Here is a 12,482-nt window from a genome sequence, read left to right on the forward strand (position 1 = left end):
CTTGAAGTTAAAGTAGCTTTCATTTCAAGTTCACCAACTTCTCAAGAGCTCATTCAAGTCTTCAACCACCTTGAGAAAAATCAGAAAAGCTTCTTCATTATTGTGTAAAGTATATTTAAAGATTTATTTGCTCATTAAAGGAGCTACATTTGTATTTCCGTGTGATTAACTGTTATACTCTGTTTTTGAGTTGATCTTTAGTTTTGGAAGGGTTCCAAAACGTGGAAAGGTTGATCCGAACCTTAAATCGGATTGTATGGGTTGGCTTGTATCCGAAAAATAAGTGTTCTAGCTTGGGATAGCTAGAGTCGGAGGTACCGACGTTGTATTCTTGTTGAATACGGTTTAGTGGATTTGAATTCTCAAGTATGAGCTTGGGGAGTGGATGTAGGTGCAAGGTTGGCACCGAACCACTATAAATCTTGGTTGTTTGTGGTGTACTTACTTGTTCTCTATCTTATTTTCTTTTTCTTCTTGCACTCTTGCATCTAATATCTTCACTTTGCTTAAATCACTCACTTCAACTAACTTGCCTTTTATTATTTAATCTTTGTGGTTCTAGATTAATTTTAAATTTTCGAAAATCCAATTCACCCTCCCCCCTCTCCCTCTTGGGTTGCATAGTTGGGCAACAGCCATCAACTCCTTGCTTGCCAACTGGTCGCCATCTTCTAAACTTCTCATGCAGCCTGCAAGCCTGCAGCCCTGCAAAAGGTAGCGTCCATGAGTGACAGCCCAGCTTGAAGTTCTTTGTGCTAATACTTTGGTGGCTTGTTACAACTGCTATATATATTATGCATTTTACCTATTTCTATCTGCTATATACTTGTGACAAAAAAATGTGAGAATTCTTTAATGGTTCTAAATAAAGGGAAAAAAGAAAAGAAACCTTTCTAACGTTGTGCCTAGTAAGATGAAATGTTTGTGTTCATAAGAATGGAGTCTTCCTATTAGACTTCATTTCTGAGTGCCGGATGCTTGAAAATTCAGTATGCATTGCATTTATAGTAGCAGGTGGACCAATCGGCTTTTGAGGGAGAGATATACAGCTAGCACCTGCACATCACACAATTTTATCAATAGAACCTGATATTGGACTTGGATGACTAATCCTGATCTTGGGAATAGGCAGTGTATTTTAGATTAGCCAACCTGTTGTAAACTATCTGACTTATCTGGAAATGTAATGGCTTTCTGGGTATGTTGATTTAAAACTTGAATGGAGAAGCTAGTACAGTAAATTGATGCTAGCTTGAAACCCAGATGCACCAACTGCTCTTTTTCTATATAGAGGTTAACCAAGCATTTAGTTGGTGGTCACTGTAGAGCTTTTAAGCAATTTTCAACTTGCAAAACATTTTATACAAGAAACTGGAACAGCTGACATTTTAATATTACAGAGAGAGCCAAGAGGATGGGAAGGAGGTGAAAATGCTTACTCTGGTTTATTCCAATCAATGTAGTATCAATATTCACTGCAAGGCAGTATCAGATCAAATATAAGCTTACAATGTGAATCAATAACAAAATAAAGAATCTGCATTCTCTTCGCAACTTCTTAAGGGGGAAAGACTCCGTTGCTGACATTTGTATACATTCTCTTCAAGATATCAAGGTGGGGGTACCATTTGATTCTTTTTCTGATGATAATGCCCACCTGTATAATCTCGCATTTGCTTTTTCTACCTGCAAAAGGCAGAAGATGGTCTTTTCTCACAACTATGAATTTTATGTACTAATTACTAACAATTCCTACAAGAATGTCATCACAATTAGTATACTTGTAAAGATAAAATCAAATTCACTAGCCAAAATAGATGCAGAAAACTTCATTTGCATGAGCCCTAGCTTAATATTGAAAGATTAGGTACTGAACTGTATTAATAACTTATATGTGAAAACATCATTGTATAAATGTAAAAGCATTATCCTGAATGCTAGATGCAAATTTGAGTTGGATTCTTTTCTTACACTTTGGACCCCTGTTCGAATGTTCAAATTCTTCCATGTTAGTTTCTAAGTGATTTCCATTTTTATGGAACGTTCCGGTGCAAGAATATTTTTTTTGCCATGTAAGTGGCAAATTGTTCTTAACAGGATCTTCAGCTGTCAAATTACATATACCAGACTGAAAATTATTCCTTGGTGATTATTGAGCAGATGCTTTTTTTACCTGACCATCCCAGTCTGTTCTGATGGTGATGAACAGAAGAACCACTATTTGTGCTGCCGACCCACACAGCATTCCAATCCAGATGCCCTGAGCAATGAGGAAAATAAAATCCAATTATATATGTAAAAGAAAGAGCCACTAAGCACTTCCTGCAATCTCGAGGGAAACAAAATCAAATTCTGTTTTTCCACAGCCAGAAAACACTTGGGAAACATTAACAAATTCATTTTAAGTTCTTGTTGACTATGTTATTTCTTGCATCAAAACAAATTCCATCCTTTAACAACTACTTTTGTAACTTGAAAGTCAAACTGCACTTATGTTCCAGACTTATTTTTCTTGGAGCGATTGATCAATAGAGGGATTTAGGAGTTCTCTCAAAATGACAGATGGGTGTAGGAGTAGATGTCCGAGTGCCAGTATCTTTCTTACCTGCACTTGCAAGTTAGTGAGGTACCCCAGCAGTATTCCCAAAGGAACTCCCAACAAGTAGTAGCATGCGATGTTTACAACTGCAACCATACTCTGATAACCAGCACCAATAGCTGCCCCTGGAGATACTCACAGACATATCAGAGAGAGAGAAAGAGAGACATGTACATTCTATAATAATTCTCTAGAGAATTAAAATTTGCCTTACTTCTCACCTTGTTGAGAGATATAATAATTGAAATCGGCAATGTGTGTCTCCAATAACTAAACAGGTTGAATAGGATAGCTTGGATTCACATATCATAACTTCTTGTCATGGAATTCTTGCACTACATGACACTTCTGGTGTTCCATTGGCTCCTAGGAGAAGCCTTAAAAATACCAGAGCGTAATGTCTCTCATAAAGTTTATTTTATGAACATTGTGTACTTAAGTGTTTGTTAGTCAGCTCAGCTGGTATGTGTGCTTTTGTATTGTGAACGAGGTGCAATGCTATGATCTCCAAATGCAAGAGTGTATTAACTACCTTCACTTACTTTAACATCTGTGTATTTACTTATAGGTGCAATAATTGATTGAAGGTCTGGTAACCTTGTGCATGATATTAGTTAACTAATCCCATTCGGCATTCACCTCGAGTTTGGATATTGGTGACCGCTAGATGGCCACAAAAGATGGGTTTCGACTTAAAAACAGAAAGGTTGCTGTCTTGAAAGAAACCTGTGCATCTTTCACTGGACGACTTGCATCAACATTTTTACAAGCGACACAAATGGGAGTTTCAAGCTGTACAAAATCCAACCAGCTGGAACTCGAAAGGACTTTTTTAAGGTTTGAAAGGACTTTTAAAGCTCAAAAATTCCTTACGGTTTCATCTTTAATCAATCTAAGACTCTCTACCGTTTGTGGCCTATTCTGCCACCATAAATATTCTCCTCAATGATTAAACCAATTGGTGGATAAATACCTGAAAGGATTGGCTGAATGGTGTTTGGCAGGACCGAAATGGCCAACAGAACAGACAAGCTTGCGACCGCCTCAACCACATCCTCGCTATTCGTGAAAGCATACGCAACGCTCTTGCCGAAGAGCAGAAACAACAGGAAGAAGAATAATCCAATGATGGATGAGTTTAACACGGCAACCTTGATGGCAAATTTTGCACCGTTCGAATTTCCCATCCCTAGTTCATTTGAAACGCGAACACTGGAAATTGCCCCCACAAAAAAATTACTAATTGAATACATGATAATATCGTGTAGCTCCATTGCAGTTATTCCGAATTGAGTTTAAAATCACACCTTGCGGCGGTCAAGAAGCCAAGTGATATCATGAGCTCCCAAGTAGTGATGTTGAGGCTGCAAATAGTTACGGTAATCAAATTAATACATCAACTTCTAATGAAAAAGCTCTGTTGCGGTCATTTTGCTAAAAGAAAAGCTAAATTTTGGCAAACCATATGGAGAAGGCTGCTATTGCTATCTTGGCATTCTTCATGAATCCAGCCAATAGGACCAGAGCGGAGTTGTACCACACCTGCAAGCTGTAACAAACATCGGAAAAAGTGGTTGGAAGATTTCACATCTTATGTAGGGACGGGGGTTGAATCTTTTGCACGAAAAAAGATTCTCCTTCTTTCACACGAACCTACTGTTGGATCGCACAATGACCTCTCCAACATCTATACAGGGCAGAAGAATGAATGAGTTATGCTTTGAGATCTATGCAGATGGATATCCAACAGTCGATGTTGTGAGAGAACGTCAATCATTCTTTCGTGTGAAAGGTACAACCCGGAGACATCCTATGTTGATCAAAAGGCAAAGAGATAGACAAGCTAACCACAGCATTATGCCAGAAGAAATTGATAGCTTGATGATGGGCAAGAGATCGGAGAAGGCACTCAAAGAGAACCCCTTCCATGTCTCCGGGCACCAGCCGCAAAAGACGTAGACGAACTCGCCGAAGATGGGCAACCAACTCGACAGGACCATCGAACCCATGGCCCCAGCCACTCCCCATTTCAGCTTGACGACCGAGATCCATGATGCGAGCACATGGAGCACAAATGATCCGCATGCTAGCCATGCAATTATAACGTTCTTGAGCTGGGCTTGCAGGTACATCTGCATGGTGAAGTAGAAGACGTAGGAGTAGATGATGGGAATGAACCAGAGAGCTATGGGGCCGGAGACAGTGGATAGGTCCTCTTCTTGGCCCAAGAGTCGAAGGATTGGGGTTGCAAGGATGAACCACGGGACCAGAAGGGTGGCAATGACCGCGAGGACGATCCATGAGCGCTGGAGGTGGATTCCCATCGTGTGGTAAAGTTTAGCTCCAAATGCTTGGCCACAGAGTGTCTCTGTGGCGCTCCCCATTCCCAGCTGCAGTGATATGTAATGGGAGAGCAAGGAATTGAGATGGTATTCCCATGGTGAAAGATAAATTAATATTCATCTTTGAAGCTATAATTGGTTGTGGTTATGTTGGGATCTTCTTCTTCAATATTTAGTAATAATCTTGAGAGAAAATTTGCGGTCGAAAATCTCTCTCATCATCCTAAAATTTTTCCCGACCAAGATATAGAAGGTTTTATAAAGAAAAGCAAAATAAATCTCTTGTGGATAATTTAGTTAACATTCAGAGAAATCTCAGCCAAATAAGAAAGCAAAAACAAAAAAAAAAAAAGTTCTTCTTGATGATTTTTACTATAACCAAACAATCAAAATTCTTAACCATTTTTTTATTCTTTTTTACTAGAGGAAGATATCATGTAAAGATCAGAAAAAAATAATAAAAACATATTTGGTTGCATGTAAGTGCCTTCAGCTCTACTTAGGCAGTTGAAGTGGTAAGAAGGCTAGAAAAATTACTTTCCATCTACAAACTTGCATACTAGATTAGTTATCGGATTCCATCTTAGTTTTAAATTATAATTTGCAATAATAAAGGAAGGGAAACAGACCAAGAGCCCATTGGCGAACCGGACAAAGAGAGCGAAAACAAGAGCGTAGGCCGCGAGCTCCGTCTCACCATCATATCCCGTGAAGGACTGCGTCACCACCAAGATCCCGAAGGACGAAAGCCTTATGAGGATCGCAGGGCCTCCCACCCTCCATAGCTTCTTGGATTCTACCCATACTCTTGTGCTCAAGGCCACCTCTTCCTCTCTGTTCCATTGAAGAAGCCTCTCTTCCACACCACCTACCATAATCTTTGTTGCGTGGTCTCAGCAGTGGAAGAGCATAGAAATGACCCAAACAGCTTCCATAGATTTATTGACCCGTGGGTGTACGTACTTCACCATCTTGTGGGGCCATTTTTGTTTAAAGACAAAAAACTCCATAAATTTTGCATGACCGAGTCAAAGGTCACCAAGAGCCAAGTTGTGTTCCCTTAAAAATTATAGCCACTTTATAATCGTGGTGGATGAGATGGCATCTAGAAATTTAATTGGCCGGTTGTTTCATGATATGTAAGAAAAGAAGAGCTAGTACCGCAGTTGTTTTCAGCTAAGCAACAACGTAAAGTTTAAAAATAATGCATCATTCTTTGCTGAAAAGGAGAACAATTCATATTTTAACATTTTAAAACTAACTAGTGGTCATCTGGGAAGGACATGGAGAGTGTTTGGGGAAATTGAGGGGGTTTCCTATGAGATGGAGCATTAAATTTTGGTGAGGAACAGTGTTCTTGTTGATCGGAAGGAGGTTAAATTTATGGAGCAGCTAGCTAGAGACAGGTCGGACTTCACTCAGGATTCTGAATACGAGATTTTTATATGTTTTATTTATGCAAGCCAGGCCTCATGCCTCAATATACAATGTATGGTGGAAGTATAATAATAAAAGAAAGAAGTTCCTCCTTCATTACTCTTTAAAAATTAAGAGGAAAGATACTGTTGATATAAATTTATATATATATTATGTATTAAATTTTGACTTTTTTAGGGTCTCATAATGCACAATGCAATAAAGATTTTATTATCTTTTTAGTTTATGTATATTATGTATTAAATTCTGATTCTTTAAAGTCTCATAATGCACAATGCAATAAAAATTTTATTATCTTTTTAAAAAAAGATCATATACAATCTGTTCCCTAAGAGTTCATCTGAGAATCCAAGATTTGTGTCAGTGGGAGTTGTTGACTATGTAAGTCCAATTGCCTCGTTTTCTCTGAGTAAGCAATTTCAACATATTTTAAGATTACTTTGGATCTCACACACAAACTGCGGTAAGTCTACGGTCTCACTAAAAGGGGGTTTACATTGTCAAAATTACTGGCCAAATTCGCCTCTCACACTCACCCATCTGCTTGGCTCTTTGTTCCATGCCCCTTCTCTTTCTTCGCAGCGAAAGTTGAGGAAGCCAGTCACTGCTTCTCTATAAATGTGTACAAAAGACGACAAAGTGTTCCGAAATTTTTCATGAATGTCGGCTTCTTGGTTAGAAGAAAGATCACGTCAAAGCTTGAATGTTTGAAGAGTCTTGGATAGAATCAATTTCTTTGAATACAAATCATTTGTTTTTTAGCTTCATGGATGGAATTTCTTAAGAGTTATAATATATGAAAAATCTAATTGCTTTGTTTTCCCCTGCAAATAATTTCAACCTATTTTAAGATTACTTTGGATCTCACACACAAACTACGGTAAGTCTACATCCTTACTAAAAAGGGGTCTATATCGTCAAAATTACCGGCCAAATCTACCTCTCACAGATGTAGTGAAATTTAAGGAAGCTAGTCACTTCTTCTCTATGAATGTATACCCAATTGAGCAAGGTGAAGAGAGAGGATTAGGATAGAATATTAAGTGCAATGATTGAGACGAAAAAATATTCCAAAACTTTTCAAGAGGGTCAGCATCTTAGTCAGAAGAAAGATCACGGCAAAACCTGAATGTTTGAAAAGTCCTGAAGAGAATCAATTCCTTTGAATACAAATTATTGATATTTTAGCTTCAAAAATGAAATGTTTGAAAAGATATAATATATCTCGATAAAACTCGGGATGATTTAACTATCGTAATTTTTGGATCCACCGTGGATCGGATAAAATCTATCCCATAAAAATTGGATATTCGGTAGGACGAAGTAAATTACAAAAATGATTATTGAGGCTTGCTTGACGGCATTTGTTTTCGTTAATGGTGATGGTGACAAGAGGGGCTCCAGTTGGATGGGCAAATTTGTGTACGAATGGCAACAGTACACGAAATGGACATGCGGCAATTATTGGCTATTTGGTGGTTACGGGAGCCCAGATCTGGCGGTATCTTCCGGCACCACGGGAAGAATCCCCGGACGGAAACCCCACATGAGGCATGCCATGTGAGAACCTCAGAAGACCTATGGCCTTGTTCATCCATGAAAAGGTTTGGGAAACGTCGCCGTGGTGATAATTCAATCGGCTGCTTCCACGAGATGCCTGAAATGGAGAAATTTCATTTTATATGGCATGCATCATGTAGCCATCTGCGCTATCCATCATTACTGTTGGTTTCTATAATGATGCCTCGAGATCACTGTTTAATAATCAAATCTATTACAACAGGTGATCATGGTTGGAGCCATGTGATACACGCTGTGGAGCATATGATTTATCCTTGAAAAAGGCTCTCAATCCCTAAGTTCCTTTTGAATTAACTTTGATTATAGTGTGAGAGGTGCTAAAGATGATGTGAGCTTTGTGATCCACGATTCTAGCTACCAACTTATAGCAGCTCACTAGGTGTCACCTTCTTGATAGCACCATTCCAGCAATAGAGTTGCAGACTATCTAGGTCGGTACATTCTTTGCGAGACTGCGGCTGTATGCGAAGGGGTTGATTGTAGAAGGAAATTCAGTCAGGATCGTCGACTGGTTGCGGAAGTAACTGAGGGTCAAAGCTACTCGCTTTCTCTTCAATGATGCATGGTATTTAGTTCGAGGCTACTCTTCGATTGAGATCAGATATGTCTACCATAAGATCAACAGTGTGACTCACTGAATGGCTTCTTTTGTGGTTGTGGACTGAGATAGCTGAGGTGCCGCAAGCATTTTGGGGCATTGTTTTTTTTTTATTGTTTTGATTGTGTTTATACTCGTAATATATAAGTACTTCGTCTTATCAAAAAAAAAAAAAAATCTCCAACCATTATATCTAAATGGTTTACAAAAGGAATTAGGTAGGATGCTAAAATAGACGATGATAGTAGAGGCTCAATATGTGGTCTTGTTCTAGCATGCCATAGATGGCCTCTCATTGAGTGGAATGTATAGTTAAAATCTAACATGCCATTGTCTCGGGATTGGAGTTGGAAAAGTTTCTGATTTGGTGCATAATTTACTCTAGCATTTTCCAATGATGGATAGTCATCCAATCCAACAGACGATTTTCAACTAAGGCTTGCTTGATTTGTGACCAAACTTAAAGTTAAAATCGCATTTGAAATGAATTAGAATAGAAATCAGAATGATCGTAGATGTATTTAGTTCATGATTGATCATGAATCGAAATTGTATTTGAATATTAGAGAAAAATGGGATCAGATTTTAAAGGATTGGAATATTTTTCTTTACCAAAAAAAAGGATTGGAACATTTTTGACTTATTGAGTTCAAGAGAAGTGGAGGGTGAAAGATAATTCTAGAAAAATAGAAATGAGTTTCCTTATTTGATCAAAGTTTTAAGAGAAAAAAATGAAAAAAAAATTTATAGTAAATAAAAATCTATAAGGAAGATGGATTTTGGAGCTTCACATGGGATGGAATTGACGGTCTTTTTTTTCTTTCTAAAAATATCTTTTTAAAATTATATTAATATTATCCTAATATATCTTAATATTTATATCAATATAATATTATATTGATATACATTAATAAATTTATTATATTAAAATATTAATACATATATATTAGTACTATATTAATTATTATAATATATTTATATTATATTTATATTAATATAAATATAATATTATTATTTATACAAAATTTGGAAATGAAAATAATATCTTATAATAATTAAGAATATAATAGATATTTTATATAGATTTTTCAAAAAAAATAGATGTCCAATCAAATATAAATCACTCTATAATAAATTATTTTTTTATAATTAATTAAATATATCAAAATTATATTTTTTAAAAAATTAATTTAAAAAATTTAAAAATCAAACAAATCATTTTCTCAGAATCAGAGAACGGAATGAGATAGGAACTTTTTGTAGCCACACGATTGAAATAGAAGTCATACTGTTATTCTTTTATTCTGGCGTGCAACTTTTTCCAACCGAACGTACCCACTAATGCCAAAACCTTCTGGTCTTTACCAAATGGTCCAACATTGCATCAAGGACTAAAAAAACTTATATTTCCAAAGAAAAGAAAATAGTCACACTTCACGATGCAGTCCCTAACCCCACCACAGGAAAAAAACCAAATATTCTCATTAATATCTTTTCTAATGTCGTCTCATGTTCTAGTTTTAAAAATCTGTGGCCATAAAAATTCTAAATTTTTAATTACTTAAACAAAAAATTTTATTTATTAAAAAAAAGATATTATAATTTTATAAATTTATTAAGAAAAAAATTGATGAATATGATCCATCCTAATTAGGATAGAAAGTTTGATGAATGATTATAATTATTTCGGACATATTATCTAGGACGGAGAATTGAATTAAATAAGAATCTTGCTTATTATCTAAATTAAAAAATTATATCAATTATATTATTTATTAATATAATCCAAAATAAAGAGTTGTATTAAATAAAAATTTTAATTATTTTTAAAATAAAAAATTATGTCAATGTAAGATTAATATGAGCGCTCATCCGATGAAAGGGGAGCTCAGTACAAACAAAATGGGCATTCATTTGAGCTGTATAACAGAAAATATGATAGGTAAGTTTCAGCTGCCCAAGGATGATGATGCCTATGCCATGTGGGTCTCATGGATTTAAGCATTATCAGCAGCATACTGGCATGTACCTTTTGTTTTTTCTTTTGATAGGTGAGACATAAAATAAGTTTTGGACTGCTCGATTAGGAGGCTCCCTTTTAAATCAAAAAAATATTTGATTGTGGAGAGTGAAAGTCTGAAATTAGAATCAGCATGATTCTCATTCTAACTGTTTGAGAATAAAATGAGAATGTCTTAATGTATATAGAACTCAATTCCTACTCTCCTCTGTAAATTCAAATTTTCATTCTAATTTCGATTTCGATCACGAACCCAACGTTTCGAAGAATTTGACCATTCTGATTCTCATTCCCATTTCGATTTCGATTACGAACCAAACACCCCCCAAATTCTTTTCAATCTCTGAAAATAATCATTCATAAAACTTCAAGGAGGGTTAATTTGGATTTGAATTTTATCTTTGATTGATCTTCTTTTACGGTATCGATCATCCATAAATGTCAAAATATTTTATTTATATAAATTTTAAAGTAATTATTGCACAATTCAATAATGAATCCGTATAAAAAGATACAATCCACTGTTGATCAATTTATGCTCAAACATGAACTATTGGCTCCATTCGAGTTCTAACCATATGCCCGAGCCTGCTCATCTTGATCCAATAAGATCAAGGTGATAATAGAGATCTAGAGCTTCTATCATGGGGCCGCCGCACCAGATGTACTTCAAAAAAAAGAAAAAAAGAAAAAGAAAAAAGAAAAGAAAAGAAAGAAAGAGAGAAGAAGAAGAAGAAAGCTGGATAAGTTGCTTGTGACCAATACCAACCAAAAGAAAATCCAAACCACCTACTTGCCCACTCTGCAAGTGTTTCAAGTGCGGTTTTTTTATTTTTTTGGTTAAGAACTGGAGCCTGAAGTTTTCATTTCATAAAACCATAACCAAGAAACAGAGTACAGGGAGTTCACCCTCTACTTCTAACTGAGCATCCAAACAGATAAACAAGACAACCAAGCACAAAGGCTCTCCATGTTACAGAGAGCTTAGTTAAATTAGACTAAAACCCAAAGTTACATACGACATTCCATCAACAATAGTTAACATTCCACCACAAAGCAGCAACAAATTTGATGCCAAAATCCCAGTCTTCAGACTATTAGCTGGATTCAATCAAAACTTATCCCAGAGAGCGACGAGCTGAATACCACACAGCAGCTGGCTGGTCAATCCAATGATGGTCTGCAGTGGTTACTGTCTTGTTTAATAAGCCATGCTCATCCTCTCTTCCTGTAAAATAGTAGCCAAATTATTGTGAATAACATCATTGGCATTCCAATAGCAATCCTCTGGCTGGGCAAGTTTTGCTTCCCTATGAATGTGAGAGAGTACCGGATGATGATTGTTGGGGGATACCCACCGACCGACCGACCGACTATCGGAGGGCCCGACCGGCTGGCGGCCCGACCGACCGACCGGCTATCGGAGGGCCCGACCGGCTGGCGGCCCGACCGACCGACCGACTATCGGAGGGCCCGACCGTCTGGCGGCTTGACCGACCAACCGACGGCCCGACGAACGACTCTGACTGGCCGATCGTGAGTCGGGCGACAGGCCAACGGACGTTGGCAGCGGCTAACTGCGGCCATTCCACGGTCCATTCCCGACCGACTAAACCCAGAGGTCCGGTAGCCGACCCACGCGAAGCTCGCCGACCGACGGAGGAGTCCGACGCCACTCTGCTGGCCACCGACCTTGGGTCGGCCGACTCCACCAACCGCCGTACGGCCGCCAGACGTTGTCAGTTCTGACACGGACATGCGGCACAGTTACCTAGGGGCATTGTCCCGCCGAGAGCCGAGTCAACCCTGGTGATTAGACGGCTACACGGCGACATGACATTTTCACGGCGGCTCTGACAGCCTACAGTGAGTTGACAGTTCCTCACTTGTCCGCGCCATTAATGA

The 12,482-nt window shown here is 37.7% G+C and overlaps 1 protein-coding gene across 1 annotated transcript; it reads right to left on the reverse strand.

Moving 5' to 3' along the window:
* Nucleotides 1–1,417: 1,417 nt before the first annotated feature.
* On the reverse strand, nucleotides 1,418–5,859 carry LOC105052390 (protein DETOXIFICATION 20). Its single transcript, XM_010933187.4, has 8 exons — nucleotides 5,571–5,859; nucleotides 4,448–4,989; nucleotides 4,062–4,148; nucleotides 3,907–3,963; nucleotides 3,573–3,811; nucleotides 2,606–2,724; nucleotides 2,174–2,260; nucleotides 1,418–1,686 (listed from the first exon to the last, which is right to left on the reverse strand). The coding sequence occupies exons 1-8, from the start codon at nucleotides 5,814–5,816 to the stop codon at nucleotides 1,603–1,605; spliced, it is 1,461 nt and encodes a 486-aa protein (XP_010931489.1). The 5' UTR covers nucleotides 5,817–5,859; the 3' UTR covers nucleotides 1,418–1,602.
* Nucleotides 5,860–12,482: the final 6,623 nt, after the last annotated feature.

This window comes from Elaeis guineensis, chromosome 10 (genome assembly GCF_000442705.2).
Source record: "Elaeis guineensis isolate ETL-2024a chromosome 10, EG11, whole genome shotgun sequence".
In the NCBI taxonomy this organism is placed as follows: Eukaryota; Viridiplantae; Streptophyta; class Magnoliopsida; order Arecales; family Arecaceae; genus Elaeis; species Elaeis guineensis.